The sequence below is a fragment of the Cyprinodon variegatus genome, unplaced genomic scaffold (genome assembly GCF_000732505.1).
Source record: "Cyprinodon variegatus isolate N-32 unplaced genomic scaffold, C_variegatus-1.0 Scaffold178, whole genome shotgun sequence".
In the NCBI taxonomy this organism is placed as follows: domain Eukaryota; kingdom Metazoa; phylum Chordata; class Actinopteri; order Cyprinodontiformes; family Cyprinodontidae; genus Cyprinodon; species Cyprinodon variegatus.
In genome coordinates this window covers 776,329-802,770 of record NW_015150631.1, presented here as the reverse complement: position 1 = coordinate 802,770, position 26,442 = coordinate 776,329, and the positions used below count along the sequence as shown (strand labels likewise).

The following is a 26,442-nucleotide window of genomic DNA, read 5'->3' as shown; positions in this document are numbered from 1 at the left end:
GAACCCCCAAACACTTCAGTATTTTATTTTTTTAAACCAAACTTTGGGTTTCTTAAAATGTACCCCCCCTCCGGACATCTTGTGCAAAATATTAGCTATTGTCTCTCATGTGCAATATTCTTCTCTAACTGTGCAATAACACATGCCAACTACTGTGTAGCCTGTGTAATGTTTTTAATTATCTATATGGTCAGTACATTTCTGCAGTACAAGTGCGATAATCCAAGTCAACTATTATGTAGTCTTCCCTTAGCTCTACTGTGCAGATATTTTTGTTTCTAAAGGAAACATATTCGAGGACAATAAAACTTTTCTTATGCTCTTTTGTATTATATGCACTCTTTTTATATTGTCGTATTTTTATTTTTAATGGCATGTTGCTTTAACTCTGCCTTTTGTATTCTATATGAGCTACTGGAACCAGAATTTCCCTGAAGGAGTAATCCCAAGGGATAAGTAAAGTTGAGTCTAAGTCTAAGAGATTATTAACATCATAAACAGAAATAATTCTATAAAAATATATAACTTTCATTTAATAATTCTCTATAAGAGAATTTTAAAATTAACTGAATTAAGGGAATAATTTACTGAAAATCATCTGCATTTTAAAATGACAATTTCGATTCATGTGATCATGCATGTTGGAGATAAATAACTAAATGTTCTATATCGCAACAGATATTAGAGTAATTAATATGCCACTAAAAAAATATAACTGAACATATGTTTACATTTGAGTATTTTTAAGCTTACTGTTCTGCTAAAAATATTCACCAAAAACCAAAAGTTTGTGAAGTGCAATTTTGTAATAAACACAAAAACGTAATCAAATTGATCATTTATTGTGTGTTCATGACATTTAAACTTCTTACAAGAAAAAAAAAAAAAACACCAGCATCTTTACTAAAATATATATTAATAGATCTGAGAGTAAAAAGACTAAGTAGGGACCAAAAAAAAAAAAAAAAACTGTTTTAAAACCTTGTAGGAAACGCTCCTAAATTCAAAAGACACTCAACTAAATATAGATATTCAGCATTGAAGAAGCGTTTAATAAGGACACCTACAGCTGATATGTGCAACCCTTAGGTTTATCTATTATATCTCCATCCTCCTCTTGTAAAGGGACATTCATGAGATACAGTAAGTGTAGTGTGTAAGTAGAGGTCTCCTGTACAGACTGCATATCTTTACAGGCAATATTGAATGCATTTATAAAGTATTATTCAAAGGCATCTGGTACAAACTTGTCCAGTTAAGAAACAACAAAAAACCTGCAAATTTAAACATCAAGGCAAAGCTAGAGGTATGTTAGACTTCTGCAACAACATGAACACACCAAGTGATTCCCAAACCGCCATCAACCAACATCAAAAGATAAATAATACCAAACAGAGAATAACAAGAAAACAATGTGATCTGAGAGTGTGCAATAAGGCTGCCATAAACATGATCAAATCTGGCTCTTCGTCTACAAGATATGCTGCTGATTTGTGCGCTAGATTGAAGTTTACATTCTAGAAAAAAAAAAGGAGCAGTTGGTGCAATTTTCAAACTGTTTATGATACAGAAAATAATTTAAAAAATGCCTACAATAAAATGTTTTTAATATCAAACATTAAAAATATAAGGAAGAATGGGGATACACAGAATTCCCTACATGCATTAAGAGTAAAAAAAAAAAAAAAGGCTTTTGGGTCATTATGGCAAACAAATAAGGAAAAAGGAATGGAATTAAAGAAAATTGACAAGAAGAAGGTTGACACCCTACTTTCTGTATGCAACTAAAAAGAGCTGCATATTCACAAAAAAGGGCTTTCTGCTTCTCTTCTCTATCCAGTCATTGTGCAGTGAAGCATTCCCATCTTCTGCATTTACTTGAACTGCAACATGAGAAAGAAGAAATATGTCGTTACCAGTCATGTTTGCTTTTTTTCTTATTTTGATGGGTTTTTTTTTTTAAATCACACTAACCGAAGGTTTAGATGGTATGCTGGGTTTTTGAGTGAGTGTGGGTTTCCTTCCGAGCGGGGGCTTGCTGGGTTTCGGGGACGCGGTGAGAGAACGAGGAGTATTATCCAGCGATGGGCTGTCACCGTTCTGCTCGGAAACCGGGTCCAGAGGAACTCCGGCCAGGTTGTAGTGTTTCTTCCTGAGCTCACCCAGCCGCAGACGCTCGTTGTCTAGCTGACTCTCCAGTTCCAGCACTTTGACCTGATTAGCAGAAGAAATTTTTTTTTAAAACATTGTTTGAGATCCTTATCTATTTAAAAGAAGGGAAAAAAAAGTTTTTTTTTATTTAATTGTATCAATAATTTTGCTTCATGTCCAAAAAAATCCCTTAAAACAACTACCTAGACTTTTCAAACAAATTCATCTTAGAATAGTTTACAGAACAACGTCTCATGAGAAGCAACAACTTACCTGTGACTCCATTTCCTCTTTTTTCAACTTGATGAGAGACATCCCAGAGAAGTCCATGGACTCTGTTTAAAGGAAACCAAGAGTTAAAAGGTCCACCACAGCTTCTGCTAAACTTAAAGGTATAGTGGAGGATTTTCGCAATTATTTTGAAAAGACCCACCCTCTCCACTTAAAAAAAAAATAAAAAATTGCACATGCACAACTCTGTACCCGCTCCCGAGAGGGAACGCCTATTAAATGCGTGTGAGAGCATGCAGAGCCAATTTCTTCTTGTGCATGCCGTTTAAAAGTTGCAGATTGCATCGCTCATACAAGCTCAGAAAATTAGCAATTTTTCCACTATCACCACCCGTAAGTGGAAATGGGGAGGAGCTCGTAGGACGGCCTTACGTAAACATATCAAAAGAATGATTGGCAATTAGCAGGACCACTTATTTTGATGATCCATCCTGTTAAAAGAACATCCTCCACTATACCTTTAATAAAGTTTAGCACCTACCTTTTTCTTCCAGATTTCCCTGACCCGTCTTTGTAGAGGCCACCACATTAGCTGCCATCTCATTGACATGACGAGAGGCCTGCTGGAGAACGCCCAGCCTCTTACTGCTGCGGTCAGCCTTAACCTGATGGCACAGGAGGAGATCCATAGGATTAGAACAGCCTCAAAGAAAACATTTGGGCTTCAGACACAGAAAGTACCAAATGCTGGATATCTGGAGAACTAGACTGAGGACAAATGTATAAACACGAATTCAACAAATTTGGTACCATTTTTTTTTATATAACAAAAAAAAAAAGACTTCTGGTCAATTTAGACTGAGCAACAAAAGTTTCAAAAGAGTAATTACTGGGTGAGCTCAAGGATTCCTCTAATCTGGGAAGCGAGATCAATAATGTGCAGCACAGGTTTACAGCTTAACGACTACATCTTATTAATCTGTGACTGCTCCCATCAAATCTCTTTGGGGAAATAGAAGAACATTAAGTAGAACCTATCAAGCTGATTGGGCAAAGCAACACCTAATCACTGTAACTATCTGAATAGCATCGGAAGCCACAACTACTATATTTTTACATTCTTGCAGTTCCTCTTTTACAAATGAAAACTCTGGGGGCCTTCTTGTTAATATTCTTTTTCATTTTTAAATGTAGAATAATATGGGAACTTTAAAGTTGTCCCAGTGGTGCTTCACCACTGCTGTGAATAAAAGAACAGGGCTTACTCTAAAAGAAAAGCAGGTTTCTTAGGTATCCAGGTTACTAGAAACTATATATTTTACTTTAGGAACTCAGATTTTAGATACTTCTTCTAACAAATTAGTTATGCACTGATTGCCGAGTTTATCGTCACTATCACTATTCAGCAACCTCCAGCTACACTCCACTGGTTCTATTGAAAACCATTTTTTCATACATACAGTCACATGTTACCCAGCATGTTACAGAGGATTACCTTTGAGGCTGCTACCAGCTGTGCTGTACTCGCAGCGATCTCATGAGAGCAGACTATCAGCTCCTCATATTTCCCCGTGTGCAGTACCACCTTATCAGCCGACTCTCTACAGTTAGAAACATTGAATTAGAACACGCCTTAAATCACTTTTATGCTCCCAGAATTTGAAACAAGAGGGGAAAGCGTCAAGAGGAACTCACACCAACTCAGTGGCTCCCCATCCCACAGCCTTGGCAGCAGAGATGAGTCCCTCGGTCCAGCGAGAGTTTCTGGCGTAGAACTCCCCAATGCTTGCAGCACCCTTTAAGAACAAGAATGTTCATTTAGAGCAAATTTCTGAATGAAGCAACTCAACCTGCTTCATATTCAGAAACAAATAAGCAGTCTGCTTGAGTTTACAAAACGATGACTCACCCTCCCACTCTCAACGATCTCCTTCTGCAGGTCTGTGGACGCTATGACCAGCATGCGAATGGCCTGAAGGAGAGGGTGTGTGAAAATGAGCAGGAAATACAAATATGTTCACGGGGATCACAGTGAAAGACAGCTTTGAGCGCCGTGTGTATAAACTCTACCTTCATCAGATCTGTGCAGCTGCTGAGAATTCTGTACAAAAAGATCACCTTTATTAAGAACCAGTGTGTTACAGATAGTGTCCAGTTGTTTTAGATAAACAAAAGAACAAACCTTTCATTGACCTCCAGTTTTACTCCTGATGTGTCTTTTCGTGCTTGATTCATCATTTCCTAAATTGAAAGCAATAGGGAAGAATCCTTAGCTACTGTCAAGACCTTATATTTTTTTAAGAGCATACTGAATAAGTACACCACAACTTACGTCAATCCTGCGTACAGCCTCCTCAATAGATGCTGAGGTTGCTGCCATTTCCTTATCAACCATATCTCCCAGCTCCTCCTTACGGATGTCCATTCCTTTCGGTCGCAGCTCCTATATGAAAAAGGCAACAAAACAGTTTCAGTCCAGATTCAGATAGGAAAAAAAAGGGATAGTGATGCACTGTAATGCAAAGGATCCTGAATCTTATGGGGATGTGTTGATGGATACTAAAATATAAATAATCTAAGATAACAGAATTTTAGGATCTGAAGTCGATTCTCAAATCCATATATTGATATTTTCACTACCACAGTCAGAGGTGTTGCAAACAACAAGACAATTGCCTAAATGGATGCACTTGATGGGATCTACTTCTGCTTTGTAAATATGTCAGTATGGATATGGGATGCTCTGTCACTGGGTAGATGCAGTTAAACAGGAGAATAATTATTTCAGCGCAATCAAGACACGACCTGCTCTGCAAAAACTATCTAGAAATAAAGTAAATGTCTTATATTAAGTGTACTTACCTTTAATTTGAGTACCGGTAGGTTAATAAGGTGATCTGCCAACGGAATTATATTTTTCACTCTTAAAATAAGATAACTAGATAATTTGCACTTGAATGTGCAATTGTTTCTTATTTTAAATGTACATTGTCTTGTTCCATTGGCAAAGTTTCTCACCTCCTCAATGCAAGAAAAAATGCATTAATTTTAAGATAAAACGACTTATTTAGATTTGTATTTTTTGCAGTGGATATTTGTTAGAAAAAAGGTAAGAGGTTGCAGCAACATAACAACCTCAGGAAACACCTGAGGTTAAACCACAACACAGGATGTGTAGCGTTCATGATGAGGTTGTCGGAAGAGGGGAGCGCCGTCAGTTGCTGCTGCTAGTGGGTCAAGACAGACGTCTCTCTCTGTGCTTCAAGCAAGTGCAACACAGGGGAGAAAATGTACAGCTTTAAACTGCACTAAGCAATTTCTCTGGTGGATTGGATCACATTATTAAAAGTGGTTATAAAAAGGTTCAAAAAGCAAACTGTGCTTCAGCAAATAGCTGCATGAGTTCAGCTTGGAGTAACATGTATTGCTGGAACACCCGCTGACAGGGGGGGGACAAAGGTGTCAATTGTCCCAGGACAGAGTGGGGGCCTGAAATTTACACTCTGACCATTAAAAATACAGGGTTTCCGAAGGCTGGTGCACATGAAAAAACAGAAAAAAGGGAATATGACACCAAAGGCTTGAGGTATTTTAGGAGTCAATATTAAAAACAAAATGAGGATGAGTCAGGAACAGGTCCAGCTAGTTAAGGGAGAAAAACACTTTTTCTTTTACAGAAATACTTGAGCTTAGCACCAAAAGAGTAGAAAGAAGGCACAGGTCCAGGTGCAGGATGAAAAACAGAGTGGAGAGTGGAGAAGAGGAGAGCAAAGCAGTTCTCATGTTGCAGCTTAGGGGGAAGGGGGAGCGTGCTGCCCGATAGGAGAGTCTGAGCATAGTGTCTCAGAGACGGATCACGCCATTAATTTCAAGGATCCTGCGCTGTGGCCAACAAAAATGACTGATTTTGATTGAGTGAGTGTTGTGCGTTTAATGGCAAAAAGGAAGTCTTTCTTAGAGATGGCAAATGAACTGTCAGCAGATTCAGAGAATTTTCATAGCACATACTTTCTAATATAAAGAATATTTTGCCTGCTGTGCTTGCTGTTCTGTTATGAAGTAGGGAAAGGATCAACGAATGCACTAAATTCAAAAGATGGGATGAAAATATCTAACATAATATACAGAAAGTTTTATGAAAGATTTCCAGGGCATGAAAGAAACTGCAAACAAACATTGTTATTGGAAATGGAAACACCTGCTACATATTTTGCTATCTCTACCTGTGACTGGCTGGAGTAAGCAGGCCATCAGTAAAATGAAGATAATAAAAAAATATCTGGGCTCTAGTATGTCCCAGTAAAGGTTTAATGGCCTGGCAATGCTGTCTATAGAGCATCAGCTTGCCAAGAAAAGACTACATTGTCCTGGGCCTTAGCAAAGCTGTCAGCTGGTCTGATTACTGTGCTTATGTTTTACAGGCTGAATGGCTAGATACAAATATGATTAATCATTGAAAGTGTTTTATGTTAACTTATAAAATTATTTACAATCAATCCACTTTGCTATAAATATTTGAGTCAAATTATTAATATCAGTAATGACAATTTAGTGCAATAATTTATAAATTATTTAATATTTTGATTGGAGACACTAACATAATCAGCTAGAGTTTTTTTTTACGCTTACCAGACACATTAGGTGTGTTTGCACAAATGATCAGTGTTAGATTTGTATTCCATATACCAGTATGTATTTTAGTCAGTATCTGTTTGGAAAGGAAATTGATGGTATCAGACATATAATATTTGCTGATTTGATTTCTATTTGTGTAATGTGGTTAACTTATATCAAAAGCATTTGAGATTCAACATAAACTGTTTCCTCAGACTGCTTAGCCAAACTATTCTCATACAACCTGATCTCTTTGCAAATTCACAAGGTGGGCATCATTCCCACATAGGATGACTTCTCAAGGCATTTGACTGATAAAAAAATATTTTTCTGTGGTATTAAAACAAGAAGAATGTATATAAGGTTTTCAGATTTCTACTTGCAAAAAATTTTTTTCATCTGTTATAATGCACTTCTCTGGATTGGTCTATCATAAAATGGGGGAATAATTTATTACATTAGCGTAAAGTATTGATGTAATATACATTTTTTAACTTTAATATTTCTACAGTTGCCATAATTGGTTAAAAATATTACAATCTATTATCTAAGCATTGTAATCCTGAAACTGTTTATGAGTAGTCTGCGATACACAGCATCTCTGCAGAGATCCTGCAGATTCTCCTCACCTGACCCAGGTGCAGGATCTTCTGCACGATGACTCGAATAGAAGCCGGATCAGCTCTCTGCAGACTGCTCTTCGATTTCAGATCCTTTAGATACTGCAGGCTCTGAGTGGCAGCGCCTCTGCAGTTCTCAGTCAGTCCTGCCACACATCAAAGTGCAATGTTAATCCGTCACAAACATTTCTGAAAAGCTTTTCCATTTAAAGACTTTGAACTCTTTTTAAGAAAAGTGCTTCTGCCAAGACAACAAAAGCAAGAAGGTAGAGTGTTTTGGCTTTATTAAGTCGATAAATGCTGGGATGCATGCAGTAGTTAAAAAGGGAAAAGTGTGCGAAGAAAGTTCCTTACGATCTGCTTGGTCAATGGGTGCCAGGTGTGCAGTTGCGCTGCCATTAACGATAGTGTCCGCAGCCAAGTGGGAGAACTGGGTCAGAGACCTCAGCAGTCCGCCGGCGTCTGATTACGAAAGCATAAATTAAGGGAACAAATTGGAACATTAGATAACATCATAAACCAACCATGTAGTGTGTCATTAAACAAAGGAACGCACCCTCCATGTTACGCAGATAATCTGTGTGTCCCTTTTTCATTTTGTCTATGGAGCTCAGTGTGGCCTCTGCCCGATTTATGAGATAATCTGAGTGGAGAAGAAAAAATAAAATGATAAACCTTCATTCTTGCAGTGCTGTTTGCTGATATCCAGTACATTTAACTCCAGATGTAGTTATTCTCAAATTCAGCATTATGTGGACAACAATCGGACCTGGAGAGCTGGTGCAGCGTATGTGCAGAGGATCATCCAGCTTGGCAACAGCATCTTGAATGATATTCTCAGCTTCTGTTATAGTGCCTTGAAGAATTGCAAACTGCTCCTCCAAAAGCTTCTTCTTCATCTGCTCCTCCACACTGGTCTACACATAGCACAAAAAACAAACAAAACACAGCATATATAACAATTATATTGGTTTTCTATAATAGCTCCTGTAGTAGTTTTGCATACTATATCCTCAGGTTAGAGACTCCTGAATAGACCAGCATAAACAGAACCAGCCGATGCTTTTGATAAGATTGTTTAGAAAAAAAAATACTAACCACCTTAGGGTGATGAGGGGCTTAGAGCTTATCACCAGAGCTCTGTAACATTCTTTGAATATGATTCTATGCAATTCAACAATTAAAATCATGCTTGACAGGATCAAGGTAGAACTCATTTTAAACAAGCCCTTTACATTTGAAACATGTATTTTTTTTTTACACTCCTTTTACAACTGTTCTTTTTTTGATCCCAGACTTCTTTTTTTAAAAGAGAATATTTTTAAACTATATCTGCTTATAAAGAAATTTAGAATTTTAATCTATACTGTTTTATACTAGCTGAAGATGGCTTAGCTTAGACCACTGTCAGAAATGGTGTGAAACAATTGGATCTGCATTCATTTATTTGCCAGAATGCAATCCTCAGACACATTAAGGGATAACCAACTAATATGACTTCCTTCAAGCAACTCTGTCTTTTTTAATGGCTTTGCATCACAAAGGGAGATCTGTTACAATTAAAACGGCTGTCTTTAGGAATATTCTAAAGATAATAATAACTTCGGTACTCAAGTATCAATTAAGTCAAGTTTGTAGAGTTAAACCTAAAGCTTTATTAAAAGAATAGCTGCCATCTTAAACAACCCAATAAGGCAAGGCTTTTTCAGCATTACACTTATCAAGGAAATTCTATATGGTATAGTATTTGTTGCTTTACAAAAACAAACAAAAAAACCCCCACAGGACAGCCATGAACTTTAAGTAAACTAACCGACTCGTCACATGCACCTACAGGCCCAATCCCAAATTAATTGAGTGTCCCCGTGGAGGGTCTGCCACTTGAAGTGCCATTTATGAAAGAGCAAGTGGACCATTCGGCCCTTAAATAGAAAGTCTGCATCAGTGAAGGCTTACTGGAACTAAGCAGTAGGTGTAACAGCAAACTAGAGGCGGAGGAAAAACATCCATCGAAATGCTAAGTACTGCTGGTTTGCTGCATCTTCATCACACTGACAGAAAATCCCTAATTAGGAAAAAGAAAGTCATTAACCCCTAAATGGAAGGTCCTCCTAAAACTAGTTTTATTTGACTGGATGGATTTATTTACCGGTAAAAGAAAGTGGCAAACGTTTCATATAATGTGAACCTGCGCCACAGAGCAACAGGCATGCACAAGCGTCATCACTGTGTTGCAATATGAACAACTGCTTTCCCTTTCCGTTAGAAGGAAGAGGCCGTCCCATTCGCATTTATACTCCCCTCATAATATCCAGGTGGCTTCTACAGCTGAGTGTGACTTTAATGTGAGTGACACTTGATAGTTAAGGGTTAGTGCTTAGAGGAGTTTGCGAAGGTGCTAGGCTAAAACCAGCATATTTCCATTATTTTTTCATATATTGTTGATAGTTGGTCTCAAGTGTTTTTACATACATTTGTGTGTGGGGGGGAAATCCAAATATATTATTTTACTTTAAAAAACTAAAACTACACAGCTCTTTCTCCCATGCAAATAAGCTGTTTGGAGATATCAGGGGACAGCAGATGTCTGCTCAGAGTAAAAAAAGGACTAAAATACTTTCTGGGTAAAAAGAGTTTGGTCAGATTATCAAACCTGCACAGCCTGTGATAGAGTTTTGTTATTCTTGCTGACGTGGTAGGTGCAGCTACGCAGCTGACTGAGTGCGTCTCAGATAAAAATCTGTGACCAACAACGCTTATCATATTTAAAATGTTCAGAGCCTTCAAGCTCAAAGCTAGTAGTTTAAAACACAACATATTTTATACATAATGTTTATTTTCTTAGGTTTAAAATGAAGCTTTTAATTTTCAAAATACTGTTTTAAATTAATATGAAAAAAAATCTGACTTGAAGAATTTCATATATTTTGTTGATAATATGGACAAGTTTATTAGTTTAAGTGAAAACAAGTGTTATCAGTCCTGCTTAAAGTGGTAAAAAAAAAACAAGGATATACGGTAATGATAGGTCTGAACAGGGAATAGTAATTATTTTAGTTCTCTTTTGTTTCTTCTGATGGTTATTTGGACCATGAGGGTAAAATACAAAAATATGTTGGTAAAAATTTGATCATAAACAAGAAAACTAACTGTGCATCATTCAGATAACAGATTAATATTAGTCACACAGTTCCAATTAATGTAACCTATGAAAGGCCATGTATTCATTTCATAATGAGGTTAAAATGAGTGGGCCCTCTGTCTCCTAACTGACCTTCTCTCTCAGCTTGCTCTGCAGCTCTCCCAGCTCCCTGCTGCTCTTCTCCCTTTCCTGCTGAAGCGAGGACTGCTGCAGCTGCGACTCCTGCCGCAGAGACGACAGCTCTGCCTCCTTCTCTTTCACAGAACGCATTAGACGCTCCTTCTCCGCCTGCAGAGCCGTCAAGTTGCTGTTCCTTTCCAACGAAGTCTGGAAAGAAAAAAAAGAAAAAAGAAGAAAGAGTGGGATAAGCACAACCAGAAAAGAGCAAACAAGGAAAAAAATCCATCTGTAAAGTCTTGCATCCTGCAAGTAGAAGTGATGATAACTAAAATGGAGCTGAAATAGCAGGACATCGGAGAAGGTACTGCAGAGGAACTCTCACCATCTCGCTGCTCTGCAGAGTCGCCTTGACCCGATTCACCTCTGCCATCTTTTCTTCAAGCTCCCTCCTTAGTCGCTCCATCTCAAATTTCTGCTCTTCCATCTACAAGGACACCAGCGTTAACTATAATCTCACTCAAACATTCAATTTCATCCCATAAAAACAAAAATAACACAAACCTTCATATCTGCCTCCTGTTTGACCCGTTCCACCTCAAAACTCAGCTGCTGCTTTGTCCTCTCCACTTCCTCCTGAGTCTGCTGGGTGGCTGACAGCATCCTCACAGTGTCTGCACTCTGTTAGCACATTAGCACACACAGATTTAAAGCACAATACCAGGTGGTGACATGCGATTAAAAGCTGCTCTGGTGTATGTACCTTGCGGAGCAGTTCAGCATGGCTGGCCACCAGCTCCGTGTGTTTCTCTTTTAGTTTATTGTATCGCTGCTCGGTGGCCTGTGCTTTCTCTTCGCAAACAGAGATGATTAGAGTGATTAATTTTGCTTGTTCCAGCAGTATTTTCTGAACAAATGTTTCCAAACACATCTTACTCTCTGCCTCGATAAAGGTGCTCTGCAAGCTCTCCTGCTCCGCGTTCCGGCGGCGGGTTACCTCCAGCTCCATGCGCAACTGCTCGTTTTCCACCAGTGCACGCTGTTTCTGCATGCGCTGCTCTTCCAGCTCAGCCTCCAAACTGTTGATTTGGGACTTGAGCTGCGTGACATAGCGCTGGGCCTTCAGGTCCAAAACAGAGAAATAGATTTTAGATAAACTTAAAGCCAGAGCCTTGCAAAAGTATCTGCACACACTGGAACATTTGGTCCCATTTCAGTGACAAACCACAACCTATTTTAGGTTGATTTAACCGACAGACACAAACAATCAAACATAATTGAGGATTTTTTTTTTAAGAGTTGCAGAAATTAAAAATTAAGATGTTTCCTTTAAAGTTTTGTGGTACTTCTAGAAATGTATTCTTCTGTTCAAAGCAGCCTGAAGTAACGCCTTTTCAAAAGTCAATATTACATAATTCAGCCTACAGATTTACTTGTGGATTTAGGTCTGGACTTTGACTTTAATCAGTTTCCCTGCCCTGCAGAAAACAAGCCTTCCCACAGCATAACGTAGCCACGACTTTATTTTATAGTGAGATTGCAGCGTTCATTGGGATGTGCAGAGCTAGAGTTTATCACACATAGCATTTTGCATTTAAGAAAACTTTGATCTCTGACCACATAAATTTCCACATGCTCCCTGCGTCGCCAACATGGCTTGTTTCACCTGCAAATGAGTCCCTTTAACAGATATTCCCCTCACTGGGTCTTTTTAATGGCACTATTTCATAAAGGCCTGTTTTATAAATGTCATGTCAACAGATTCTCCAATCTTTCTGGCAGCTTATCTGGCTAAAGCCCTTCTTGTCTGTTTTGTTAGTTAAGGTGGAAGGCCATATGTTGGACTTATGCCATTCTTTGTCCATTTTCTGAGGATTGATTAAGCAGTGCTCTTTAAGATATTTAAAGACTGAGACATTGTTTTTTATATTTTCCAAACTTAAAACTCATCTATGTTTTTATTTCTAACCCGTTTCCTGTGTTCTTGATGTTTTTTTTTTGTTTTGTTTTTTAAATCAAGGGGGAAAAAAGAAAAATATGCTGAACACAATGCATGCCACACTTTGCAAACATTTAAAACAATGTATATTAAAACTGTCATTGATTTTGCATTAGCCTATCTTTCAAAATCTCTACTGAAAACACACAAGATTTTTAGCAGTATTGCAACAAAATGTTGAGATGTTGAAGGGTAATGAATACTTTTACAAGGCACATTAATATAAAGAGAGTCAATATTTACACATTAACAGGTGAGCCAATAAGACTTCACTCAGCTGACATTTAGAGGCGACTTGCCACATTCTTTAGATCAGGAGTGGCATTTGGCAGTTACATCCAGCAAAACACATGATCCAGATTCCTTTGCACGTAGATAATAATGCCTCCTAACAGTCATAAGTATGTACAAAATTCTGACACTAACGCATCAGGCTGCTCAAGAGTCCTCACCTCTGTTTTCACTTTCTCCAGCTCTGCCCTTAGTAGCTCAAGTTCTGACTTCAGGCTTTCAATCTGCAGATCCCTGCCACACAGAAACCCTTAACAGTCACAATGTGCTGATACTTAAAACCCTTAAAATCAGTGCAACAGTTAAATGCTCACCTTTCATCGAAGCCTCCATTTGGAGGTCCAAATGCCTGATCAAATATGTCAACCTGCATAATAAAACACCAAAAAGGCAGCAGGTAAGACACTGTACACATCTGTACACATCTGTACACCTGTGATTATTGAAACGTACCTGTGGCTGAGACTGCAGGCTGGGCGTTGGGGTATCGCTGACCTCGATGAGCGGCTCTGGGTCGTCGTCATCATCGTCCTGTTGGTCATCATCATCAGGGATGACAACCACCGGTTTCACATGTTTGGCCAGAGCTGCTGCATGCAGGAAATTAGGTGGAGACTGGAAGAAAATGGATACAATCAACATTTGTTGGACAGATTTCAGCATAACTCCGGCTTAAATAACAATCCTGTTAGCAACACAGAACCACTAGGGGATTTGTTATGAAGAAACCAAAATGGGAGTGTGACACAGCAGTTATTGTTTTTCTTACATCAGGCAGCCTGGGAATCTGGATCAGCCTCTTGAAATACACCATCTCTCTGGCTCTATTGAAGAAGGTTTTCAGGCTGTGCAAACAAAAAGAAAATAGTGCATATTAAACAAAGTCTTCTCCCTCCATCAGAATTTCCATATTAGGCTTTCATTTTGTTGTATGTGGTAAACGCTAAACACCTAGTAAAACAATCAAATCTGCAAAAACTGCTAATGTGTAGACTATAGAGAATAGAAGAGGTTAAACAACAATATACATAATTTTCTTTTACATTTGTGAAGTGTAATGTGACCACACAGTCTTAATAATTGGGTTGGGGAAGGAAAATGATAGGTTTATTAAAAACTGATTTTGAAAACAAATGGTGGCTAAATACAAGTGCAAAACTAACGTTTCAGATTTTAATGAAACTATGTTTCATTCCCCTTCAACATTAATAGTTGCTTTTTTACATAAAATCCCATGAATATAGAATAAACTTTGTGATTGTTACATGAGAGATAGTTCAGGGTGTATTCAGGCTTAAAGTGCCGTGGAGCCATTTTATGCTGCAGACAATCTAAAAAGCTTTGATGCGTTCACTGACCTGTTAAACTGCTCACGGAACCGGTCACGGTGTCCTTGTAAGGTATCAGGAGGCAGACCTGGGATTATTATGTACTTTTAGCCACAAATGCATAATAACTGTGATACAGTAACAAACAGGGACTGGACTTTTTCCAGCACTAGGTGTTCTTACAGGCATGAAGCTTGAAGAGTAGCTTAACGTTAAAGTGGTAGAGCTGGCTGCAGTCCTGGACCACCTGGATGAGCGGAGCCAGGCGACACTGGCCCGATGTGAGGCTGGTGACGGCGATGGAAGAGTTCAGCTGACGCAACACTGCAGGAGAAAACAAGAACATATATGTGAACCATGTTAAAGGATCACTTATGTAAACAACCAGTTTTTACACATGTAACCATTTTATAATTGAGCCCACTTTTATGCATTATGGCATATCTGTGAAATATAATAAAAAAGTATCACATTTTTTCCTAATAATTTAACTTTAGGATTTTGTTTTTAACTTTAAGTAAAGAATCTGAAGCATTGTTTGGAAGCAGGATTCTGCATACAGAGGGCAGAACTAATGTAAAAATCACTATAGAAAGATTCAGGCTTTATTCACTGAAATTTTAGCAACTTAAGAGTATTCCATGACCACATAGATATAATGAACTCTGGTATAATGTTAAATGTTAAGTGTGCACATTGTATAATAACTTTACTCCTAAACTGGTTACGATGTTCAGCAATAAAGAACTTCATCAGCTTGCACAAACCATCTCTGCTGCCAGGGACAAGCAGACAATATCAGGATTATTCCATGAATTCTCTTCTATAAAGAAACATCTTTGTTGGTCCAGCATTTAAAAGCATCAAAATGTGCATTGTTGCTGGGTTAAAAAAGGCCATCAGTTTTAATGAGTGGGAGGTAAAGATTGTTTTCTCATCTGGTAACATAAAAAATGATTAGCTGTATTCACACATCTCATAGAAAAAAAAAGAAAAAATGATGTGTACCGTTAGATCTAGAATGACAATGTGAGATGATCAATGCGTTTCTAAAGGCTCATTTTAGGTCACAGCAGCTGTCACAACGTTAGTCATTCTAAATATCTGATGGTGTTAGATATTTATCACAAGTTATCTTTGGGTCACAAGAGGCCAACAACGGCCGTCCTCGAACCGGTTTTCCCACGTGAGATGCATATTTGGAGATTTCTCCACGATTTCCCAACAATCGCCTTCTTACATCAGGCCTCAAACACACGCAGTGTATACCACCGATTAGGCTCGTGGGAGATTCGACTAGAACTTCTGATCTTTAACTTGAGTTTTTATCTAACATAATGAAGAGTAAAGGGAGGATGATGTGTCAGATGCAAACTGCTGCTTCAGTGAGAAAGGATGTGTTAGGCAGTAACACTGGTGGGTTATGGGATAATAATGGCTCCTAATAATCTGTTCGCGTTAGCAGTAGGTCCAAATTAATAAGCACATAAATATCTTTCTGTATGACTCTGTATTAGATGACTTTAGATCAATCTGAATCTGTCTGAAATCTGACATTAACCTATCTGTGATGTTTTCAAGCCTCTATGTGTGTTTCAACAATACCTAGAAGTTGTGGATTTAATTAGACTGTTTTTTTTAGATCTTTTTAGAGGCTAGGGTCTCATCTCTGAATTGAAAGAAAAAAACTTCAGATCTCACCTTTAAAAAAAATGTCTTGTTAATATCCGTGTTAAATTCAGAATCTTTAAATGAAGATTAAATATTTTAAACTACACATTTAAAGATATTTTTGTTTTTTCTATTGAATGTTGGCACTCAGAGACTCCCATACTTTAGCTAAACGGTTGTGTTGCCTCCAACCGCTGACTGCACCTCCCTTTACTTAAACAGCTCACATGACTTTTTGAACCATGAAAACACTTAAGATTTTTAATCCACATGGTATCCAAACCACTGTTGCTCAGTTCGTTTCTTGTGTTGTCATACGGGGCCTCCACCCTGCAGGCCTGGAAGAACATGTCATTACTGCTAAACAGGAGGAAATCATTTTAATGAGCTCCAAGTGGAGGCATTTCCTCATTAGTGAAACAACAAACACAAGCAAGCAGGATTCCAAGCTAAACAGAGTCCCTCAGTCACGTTTTGCGTCGAGTTTTACCCAATCTAAGACATGCAGCCCATCAACTTTATACAGTAATGTTTTTGCATTAAGTTTATTAGTTGTGCATAAATAGAGCAGGGTTGTAGGCAGCATTTGTCGGCCGCAGCTCAGGTTTCCCCTGCCTGAGAAAGCAGCATAGGGAGAAAAAAAAAAAAGAGGTAGGAGGAGTTTTTGTTTTCACCTGTCTCAGCCACCTTGAGTTCTGCGTCCATGTAATCGAACACCTCCACTGTGAGCTGGAACCTGCGGGACAGAAAGTAATATCTTTGTCACAGAGAAAGGAGGCCCCGCTAAGGCATAGTGAAACTCGGACTGGATAAGATGCATCAGAGGTGAACCATTTTGAAACTCACACATTATTAATATCTGTCCCTGCAGTGCGTTCCAACACTTCATCCTTCACCTCCAGGTTCGGGGGGATTTCTGAATGCTGTGGAGTTGCACAGTTGTAGGTTTAGTCAGAGCAATCACAAAAAAAAAAAAAAAAAAAGGTTTAGTTGCATTAGTAATGTGTGACGGAGATCCATATACCTTCACATGAAACTCCAGCTTTGTGCAGAGCATCTTGATATACAGACTCACAAGTTGTCCATATTTGTCGTGGAGGTGGCTCTGAAAACAAAACCAGTGGGAAACAATTAGGATTTAATAATAAACGACTTTAAACATTAAGATAAGAAAAAAATATGACTAGACTCACCCACAGTTTTCCAACTTCAGCTAGAGAACCATGATGCCGCATGCAGTCTTGAAGAACCTAGAAAGATTAAATTAACAAATGAAATTAAACTTGCTGCAAATCCCTCAATCACATGGTTTGTCTTTTGGTTTAGAACCAAATGAAGCAGTGCTGGTTGTCTTACATTGCGGTGGCCATCTCTCAGGATTTTGTGCAGCACGTGGCAGAACTTCCAGCACAGAATGGAGCTGGTGCCCAGAGGAAAACCCTGAGCATAGGACCAGAAGGTGAAGGCCCCTTTCTCCCTGTGTGTCCCCAAGATGATTCCTGGTCATGATGTCAAGGAAGAAACATACTCCCACAGGACTTGGTGAGAACTTTTGGAAGTCACACATTAAGATGATTGTATTGAAATTGACCAACACTATTAACAGGAATGGTTTTAACCATTATTTTTTCTTTTTTTTTTAAATACAAGTACTTTCAAATAAGTTTCAGACAAATCATCCAGTCCCCCTACCAAACCCAACAAATTTTAATATCTGCACACTGTTAAACAAATAAATGAGGCTAATAGGAGCAACATTCTTTGTCAAATATTCTTTTACAGATGGAACAGTGAGCTTATTCACATATCAAGGTAGAGATTATTGCTCTAAGCAGTCACTATATTAGTAATATTTGCTCTTAATTCCAGATTATTGAGCTGCAATCACTTCCACCAAAGATATAAAATTCAAGGACAGAGCGATGCGGAAATTGGATCAAACTCAGAAGCTCAGTAAATCCCTCTATTGGATCATGATAGGATGGGTTTTGTGCAACAAATCCACTCAGGATGTTTCCATGCAACAATATATATTTTAAATCCAACTGTAAGTGATCTAATAAAGAAATGGGGGCGACAGAAGGACGGCCGATGCAATCATGTTAAGGGGATTCTGAGTTAGCAGAGGTCCCCAGCTTTCCACAGAAACAGTGACTACAGCCCTACAAACTACATGTAAACCTAAGGTTAACTCAGCAAATGTGTGTAGAGAGCTCCTTGGAAACAGCCAGGCAGCTGCATCCATACTAAGATTACTGAGGGTGATCCTGAATGCAGTGGTGTAAAACACACTGCTATGGGATTCTAGATCAGTGTTCTCTAGGGTGACAAACCGGTCCCTTCTGTCTGTCAATCCAGTAGACATGTTTAGGCTTGGAAGTTCCCAGGAGAACAGCAGAGAGGACTATGGTGTGAGGATCTTTTTAAATACTTGGACCTTAACCCTTAGTTTGATAACTCCTAATGTTTCTGCAAAACAAGACATCTTGGAAATTATTTTAGGGAAATCTTAAGTAATCCCACCTACCTGTGCCAACAAAACTGCACAATGGTGCACAAAGAAAGGTCCACAAAGAATGGATCAAAGTTTGATTGGCCTGAACAGAATCCAGACCTTAACCCAATAGAAAACCTTTAGGATGATGTTGGACGCTATGGGCAGGTCATAGCATCCAACATCAGTGACTAACCTCACAAATAAGCTCCCAGAAGAATAGTAAGGTAGAAATAAAAAAATGTCCTTTTAATACACTCTTAACCCTTGTGGAAAGTCCTCCCAGCACAAGCGGAGCATCGTCAGTTTAATTCTACTGATTTAAGATTGGTTACTCAAGATGACAAAGGTAAATAAATACAATACTTTTAGCACTAAAATGTAGCTAAAGCTTTTTGGAAACTTATACAATCAAACAGGCTACTTTAGAATAATTAATATGATTACCATCAAATTGAAAATTATACTCTTTACTTTTACTCTTTACTTTTGTTATATACTGATGCTCCCATAAAATAAAGAGTAGAAAAATAGTTTAAACACCTGAAATATTCCTTCAAACTGCCTGCACCTTTAATTGTTCTTTCTGCGATAACGTTCTAACAACTGTTTTCCAATAACAAACCATATGAAAGTTGTCCGTCTTCATTCAAAGGTGAACTGCATCAAGTCATCTGGGTTCTAATAACATTACAAATGCCAACTACACAACCTGGAGCTCGTGTTGTTGTTTTTTTCAGAAGTCAGACAGAATTTATCTGGATTTCTCCCTGAAGTTAGGATCCAGACTTAAATATCAGACCAGTCTAGACAACATTGAGCTAAACTCATGACAACAAATGTTTATGTTCACTCTTACTTGTTTCTTTTGCGTTCGATTGCAAAAGATGGAGAGAAATGCACTGTAATTGGTATTACTAACAGTAATAAGTCTAGTTACTGACTATAAGTAGCTCCCACTAACTTGAAACCTGTAAGAACACAGTGAACTTTGATGTGATGCCCTTCTTAAAAATTAGAATTTAAAGACGCATTAAATGCAGCATCACTCTGTAAAGCAGCAGTTTACACCCTTGGTCCTCAGGGACCCCCACCCTGTATGACTTGGAAATGTTTCTGTTCCAGGACATCTGGTGAAAATGAACACTTTTCTTCTGCATGCCATAAAATGCTGCAGAAGCCTGTTTAATCGCCATTTACTCAAGCTAGGTGTGTGGAATAAAGCAAATGATTAAAATCTACAGAACTCTTTGCCTTTTTAAGGAGGGCAAAGATCAGTTTAGACTGAATGTATTTTATTCATGCTCTCTTTTTTAAAATGATGCCAAGGTTGTAATAAGAAAATAGTTTTAAGGATACGTCTTGCATGTTTCTCCTTCACAGGTGTCTCGGTGGAGTTGATGGCTTTACTGATGCTGCTGAGCTGAAAGAAAAGGAGAGAAGATTAGATCTTGCAATTCCTCACACTTCACAGACATGTCACATAGTACGGCATGTTGTTAGAGTGCGCATCTCTAACTTGTAGCAGGAGAGGTATTTTCATGGTTGGAGGGAGCTTTTACATGTTTATTAATATTTTCAATTTGACTCCTGTTATTTGAATCTTTTTTTTAATTGTTTTTTAAATTTTTATAGCACTTTGAGATGAAATGCACCATCAATGATATTAATCATTATTATTATTCAAACAATAATTATCATCATTGTCAAAATCCATAAGAAATTCATCCCGTTTTATGACCAGTATCAAACACTAGTAGCATACACAATGCTTGCTCATTTAAATAGGGCAGATCAAACCAGTTTGCATATATTAACTTTTGCACCTTCACTCTTTAAAGATCACCCTAATCCCCCCTGATTATTGCACACTATTTTTCATTTTTTTTTTTTTTTGCCCATGCAATTTAGTGCTCCTTTTCTGGATTCCCAATATGAAACAGTTTTTATAAGACTAAGGAATGAAAAATTAAACAAGTTCTGACAAGTTAAAAAAATTGTAAGGTCTAAGATCTATAAATAACTCAAGGAAGAGGAAGAAGTCTAAATCTAATTGGTTAATCTTAGGCTGACATTAGAGAAAGTTGACCACAGATACAAATGGTTTTATTAACGGCATATCAGCAACACAGAGACGACATATTTGGGCCCCCCCAAGTGAAACCCAGCAGATGTTACTAGATGAACGGAAACTTCTTTTGGAGGATCGAAACCCTAAATCAGTGGGCGGCGCCTGCAGCTATTCTACTGATAAAGAACCTGTGAGAGACTCCGCTTTGCCTCAAAGCTGGAGACAAGCGGCTCTGCAACCTGTTCAGCAGGCAAAACGAGCACTGCTGAGAAACGAGGAAGGCAGGAACTGGAACACACCAGCAGGATCTGCTTGTTCTCTGGATTTAAAGATGCATCCTAGGATATACAACAAGCACAGAAGCTGAGTGTACTACAGTACCCTTATTCCTCCTATCTAAGCCATGAGCATTTTATTTTCAGAGCTGGAGGGCTTTAATTAAAGGTCTTAGTTCTAAACACATGTAATATATAATCACTGAGATTAACTTTTTTATGATTAGAAATAAGGCATATAAAACAATAATTTTCTGATAGTAAAGCACCTCAAAATCAAATAGTATTTTGCATAAGTAACAACAAAATACTGATCTGTGTACTTTTAAACAGCTTGCTTTAGAAGTCTGCTGCTGTACTATGGTCGTGTTTTTGGCACCTCAACACTGAAAATATACACTTTGACAAATATTGACAAAACAGCTACAGGAATAAACTAATATGTGACCTTGATGCTTTTAATAAACAATGAGCTAATGGATTTTCTTATATCTTAATCTCTACTGGATCCAGGGTTCATTAAAACCTCTTTAGAATATCTGTATTTCCTGAATAGTGATGTTTTTTCTCTACCTTTAATCAGTCTTACTAATTACTTTCTTTCTTTAAAAAAACAGAAAGAAAAGAAGAAAAAAAAAAGCTTTTTACATTAGCAATGACAGACCAATCTGGCTAATGCAACTCTCAGTATGATCAGAGAGCAAATGTTGTGGAGAGCAGATCACAGCTAAAACCCTAGGGAAAACAAATATGACTTTTAAATCAAAGCAATAAGTTTCTGGAGCAGGAAAATGCAACCTTTTAAATTTTTGCCCAAAACTGCATTTTATTTTGTGATGAGAAATTAAGCCACACCAAAACAAATAGTAAAACTGCTAAGATTTACACATAAGGAAACTGCCCAACATGAAAAAAAAGAATTTTTTTTTTTTTAGGGATGAATGACTCCTTTTTGACCAATATAGAAGACATTTATATCCCCACATCCCTACTAAATACATCTTATGTATTATAAAAATAATCATAAGTCACTCTTAAGTCAATCATTTTAGTGTGATTCCTGCTTTTTGTCCAAACTCTTACTTGCTGCTGCTATCCATCATTACCTTTGCTAAACCATGAGCTCACATCAATGATAGATGCATTTAAAGCAGTTTAATGCATTAGATATCTCAGAATCTCAAATCTATGTTGATATAGCCACTCCAACATTGGTGGTCAGTGAGGGATTACACGATGGGTAAAAGAAGACAAATGTGTACATAATAGACTCCTCCTGATGCTTTCTGACTCAAATGAACTTCGCTCCCCTCATTTACACAAGGCAAGCGAAGTGAGCTCGCTTGGAAGTTTGTGTGACAATGAGGGGTTTGTTGGGGGAGGAAGGCCGACAGCCGGGGTAGAAGATTGGGTTGGATAGGGGGATGCGCTCTGGCACACAGAGCCTGGCACAGAAACCTCAACAGATGGCTGCTGAGCAGCAAAGCTGCAGGGAAGCTCTCAGACTACATTCACAATGGGTGTCAGGGAAAAAAAAGTGAGAATGGACAGAGGGAAAAAGGACATCAAGTGTGACTGAAAAGCTGGAAGGGGACAGAAAATACGATACAGTTAGGAGAATATTTAAGTTCATTTTTAAGCAGTTTCAACTCAACTTCCATGTAAACTGATGATACGGCAGATATTTTAAGTCATTGTATAAAAAATATCAAGATCTAATCATAAAGATGTTCTATTTGCTTATCAAAAATCACACAAGCAGTGATTAGATTTTTCCGTTTGTTGGTTTTCCTTTATGCCCAGCCTGCTGATATTCAACTTATCAAAGAAGAAAAAAATAGGCTACAGCTTCGTTTTTAAAGATAGTTTAGAAACAAATTAAAAATAAGTTGTTTTCATTTAGGAATCAAAGCATGTGTCCCAAATCCTTATGCAGTTTTTATTTGACTCAGATAAGTAATAAGGAAAATAAAAATGGACTTTTAATATTTCATCAGCCCATTGCAAATTACATCAGATAAAGTCAAAACTGGCCTTTTGAAGAAATCAATTTGGAGCTGCAGATGTGGATGTTACAGACTGTAATGCTTGGATACTTAGTGCTGCAACTGCTTTAAACAATAGCAAATCCGCCTCTGACCCTCTGAGAGAAGTGAGAGAGATGGACAGCCTTGATAAATCCAAGGCCTGCCATAAGGTCTGATGCCATCTAGCATTAGTGCAGCAACACACACACACCTACACACACACACACACACACACACACACACACACTTCTACACTCAAACACTTTAAGCTTCTTTAATGAAAGCCACTATGCTTACCGGGTCGTCTCTGCTTTTCAGCAGCAACTCCATCCGTTTTGTTTTGAAACACTGAACGATGAAGTGGAAGCATCTATGCTACCCCTTCCACTGCTTTTTTCTGAACATAATTCCCCAGGTGAGGGCACTTAGTGCAGGACTTTATCTGCTTAATTCAACAGTCAACTGCAGGGGATCTGCCTGACAAGGTCACAGACTTCAACAGCTATAAGCTCAGGTTAGAGAGAGCAACCATTAAACTGGGAGGTGCATCCAAGAGAGGAGGGGTAGAGGTACTAAACAATTAGATGTCCTGCAAACTATCTCTGGAGAGCCTGGAAAAGTTCATCCAAATGATCAAAGGTCTCTGCATGTGTCTTCATTAACTTGTTGCTGTTTGTCTTCTTTATTGCAGCATTAAATCATCTCACCTCTCCCTGACAAAAGTGGTTCTAGCTCTATCAATAATATTCATTTATAATATAATATTTTTTCTGCCTAGTGGTTCAAGGCATAAACACAGGCAATAAACCTGGCCAAAGCCCACAAAGGCCATCTTCATCTCCACATGTTTCTTTAACAGTCCTAACTGAAAGACTGACACACTGTAGTAGAAATTGTATAATAGCCTCATAGCAGCATTTTCATCCCGCATGGTTATTTCTCCTACAGTTAAACCAAGACCCCACCTCTAATGGCAACCTTTCTAAAGCTGTACTGCTTAGATGTGATCCAAACCTAAGTATCTAGTCATATACTTTATTTAAAAATAGGCTGTCCTGCAGAAACTCCAGATGGGAAAAAGTATTTTCTAAAAAAAAAAAAAAAAGGATAATGCGGACTCCAGAATTGCGTAATTGGGTATAGACTAAGACAACTTTTACTATCAGTTTGTATGCACAGAGTGTATACAAAATAACATTTTATTCTGTACAGCTTTCAGACAGTGGATGAGCAGTAGCTTAGCAGCAAAATGCTTTAATTCAAGATGGCTGTGCCTGTAGGCAGCGGCTTGATACAGCTCTCGTATAAATATAATACTGATTAAATATTGCAAGTTATTGAGTTTTAAAATTATACATGCATATTTAATTTCTATAATTTATCAGACAGAAACTTAGTAGGAAAATTTATATTCTTTATTGAATGTAATTGGCATCCTTATTGAATATAATTGGCATCACGGACAAAAAGAAAAGGTTTAAGATGAGCCGATCAGATCAGTTTCAGATGTACCAGGTTGGAAAGCTTGACTGGCAAGTTCACATCAATTGCCCTTAAAGTGAGAAGGGTCTCAACTAAGATCAAGCATATCTGAATGTTTGCTGAATTAGGCCTATATCATTCCACAGACATGTCCCATTGTGCCATAGAATTTTTTTTCTTAATCTTAAATCATTTCAGACAAAAAATGAAATAAAAAAATGCTAAGTTTAAGCTTCCTTCCCTTCATAACAACTCCCACACCAAAGAGTTGTGTAGCCAGGCAACCTGGTGCATTCTCTGAATTGATTTTCCAGTTTCAGTACACAGCCACCCTCTTTATGACCCATATAAACCCTACTCCTAACCCAGGATATATAAAATGGCAGAGCATAATCTAAATAATCACTTATAGTACATTAGGTCATGATGATCAAGCTAAATTAATATAATATACCGGTAGATACGAAATCTCAAATTAAAAACAATGACACTAAAGTTAGGACATGCGTGTTGGTCTATTGTGGGTGGAAATAAAAGGCGGACACGCGGCGCTCTCAGGACCTGTTGTGTCAATAGTGAAATGTCATCACAGATGAATTTAGAATGGAACAAGATGCTAAAACCATTTGACTTGGAATGTGCTTCCTTCTGGTGCTGGGTTTAGGTTTTGTCCACACACACAAAAATCAAAAAAACAAAATAAGGTAGATAGTTTCTTTCTGAAGACGTGTCTATGGAGAGTGAAAAACAGAGGGTAATGAAAGCAGAGGAGGAGTCTCAGAACAATAAAAAAAATCTGAGAGCTTTATTAAACACTGCACACTTCATTCAGTGTTGACTCCCACTCAGTGGCTATGTTTACCCTTTAGGACTCCCCTCCCCCTCCCTCCCACATGGGTGCTTGCTCAGGCAACAGGAGTGAGGGAAGGCAAACACTACGGTACAGACACACAAACACAAGCGGCACGCTGTGAGAGACGGATCACCTTGGTACTGAGGTCAAAATCAAACGAATATATGACGAGAGTGAGAGTAATGAGTGGAGGAGGGATTTCTGTGACTAGGGTGAATCAGCAGCACAGATACTATACAGCTGAATTTACAGGCCATCTGATTTAGTTTAACTGTTAAAATCAGTGCAGTCTGGAAATAAATAAATGCTCTGATCTGTTCAGTCCTGTCAGATATTCACATAAGCAGCAATAACATTTAAGCTATAGAAACAGTTCCAAGCGGACATTTCCTCATCTTACTGGATTTGAAGTGACTTCAAGCAACAGACAAACATGACATGCCTTATGCAACATGTTAACCACCATGGAAAACTACAGTTAAAGGAAAACTACTTCATCATTTCTCCTGCCATTCTAGTCTATAACTACCAGATTTAAGGTAGATGGACAATTTCTAAGCTGTGTAGTTCAATAATTCAGATATTTCCATCTTAGATTTAAAGAATGGTTAACCATCCAGCTCGAGTCAGGTTAGTATTTGCATACAAAACAGACACAAACTTCTACTTGATTCATTGCAAAAAATTATTGCAACATCTAATATTCTTCAATACCTTCTGCTTTTTACAATGAAAACTACCTGTTCAATCTCTGTGCACTAAGAGATTGAGCTCACTAAGAGCTCATGCAAATGTTAATGTGACCCATAGGCCTACAGGAACCACACTACAGAAACTTCCCCCTATGTTTGCACACCTAAACAGAACATCTGCACCTCCTAAATGTTTATCTAAAGCAGTGGGTACCTAGCCTGACGTAGTCCTACTCAATTCTAGTCAGAATATGAGTCTGATTCTGCTCCATAGAGCTGTGATTATGGGGCGTGTTTTGAACGAACCAGGAAAAAAATGCCTCTGCACTCAATTGGATAGACCTACAACCAATAAGAGCAACGGAACGGAGTGCGTGACGTATG

The 26,442-nt window shown here is 38.1% G+C and overlaps 1 protein-coding gene across 1 annotated transcript in view; it reads right to left on the bottom strand.

Moving 5' to 3' along the window:
- Positions 1 to 866: 866 nt before the first annotated feature.
- LOC107087290 (huntingtin-interacting protein 1-related protein-like) overlaps positions 867 to 26,442 on the bottom strand; it is a 30,213-nt gene continuing 4,637 nt past the window's right edge. Inside the window, exons 2-32 of the mRNA XM_015378794.1 lie at positions 20,018 to 20,081; positions 17,521 to 17,663; positions 17,358 to 17,414; positions 17,189 to 17,269; positions 17,011 to 17,087; positions 16,839 to 16,900; positions 14,677 to 14,817; positions 14,524 to 14,581; positions 13,935 to 14,010; positions 13,619 to 13,780; positions 13,480 to 13,532; positions 13,327 to 13,399; positions 11,812 to 11,995; positions 11,639 to 11,727; positions 11,440 to 11,556; positions 11,261 to 11,362; positions 10,891 to 11,085; positions 8,386 to 8,533; positions 8,173 to 8,259; positions 7,971 to 8,078; positions 7,626 to 7,762; positions 4,715 to 4,825; positions 4,565 to 4,623; positions 4,453 to 4,483; positions 4,292 to 4,354; positions 4,078 to 4,178; positions 3,878 to 3,983; positions 2,924 to 3,047; positions 2,425 to 2,486; positions 1,975 to 2,214; positions 867 to 1,883 (exon numbers count right to left, since the gene is read on the bottom strand). Of these exons, the coding sequence (XP_015234280.1) occupies positions 1,875 to 1,883; positions 1,975 to 2,214; positions 2,425 to 2,486; positions 2,924 to 3,047; positions 3,878 to 3,983; positions 4,078 to 4,178; positions 4,292 to 4,354; positions 4,453 to 4,483; positions 4,565 to 4,623; positions 4,715 to 4,825; positions 7,626 to 7,762; positions 7,971 to 8,078; positions 8,173 to 8,259; positions 8,386 to 8,533; positions 10,891 to 11,085; positions 11,261 to 11,362; positions 11,440 to 11,556; positions 11,639 to 11,727; positions 11,812 to 11,995; positions 13,327 to 13,399; positions 13,480 to 13,532; positions 13,619 to 13,780; positions 13,935 to 14,010; positions 14,524 to 14,581; positions 14,677 to 14,817; positions 16,839 to 16,900; positions 17,011 to 17,087; positions 17,189 to 17,269; positions 17,358 to 17,414; positions 17,521 to 17,663; positions 20,018 to 20,081 (3,120 nt within the window). The 3' untranslated portion in view covers positions 867 to 1,874. The remainder of the gene's footprint in view (positions 1,884 to 1,974; positions 2,215 to 2,424; positions 2,487 to 2,923; positions 3,048 to 3,877; positions 3,984 to 4,077; positions 4,179 to 4,291; positions 4,355 to 4,452; positions 4,484 to 4,564; positions 4,624 to 4,714; positions 4,826 to 7,625; positions 7,763 to 7,970; positions 8,079 to 8,172; positions 8,260 to 8,385; positions 8,534 to 10,890; positions 11,086 to 11,260; positions 11,363 to 11,439; positions 11,557 to 11,638; positions 11,728 to 11,811; positions 11,996 to 13,326; positions 13,400 to 13,479; positions 13,533 to 13,618; positions 13,781 to 13,934; positions 14,011 to 14,523; positions 14,582 to 14,676; positions 14,818 to 16,838; positions 16,901 to 17,010; positions 17,088 to 17,188; positions 17,270 to 17,357; positions 17,415 to 17,520; positions 17,664 to 20,017; positions 20,082 to 26,442) is intronic.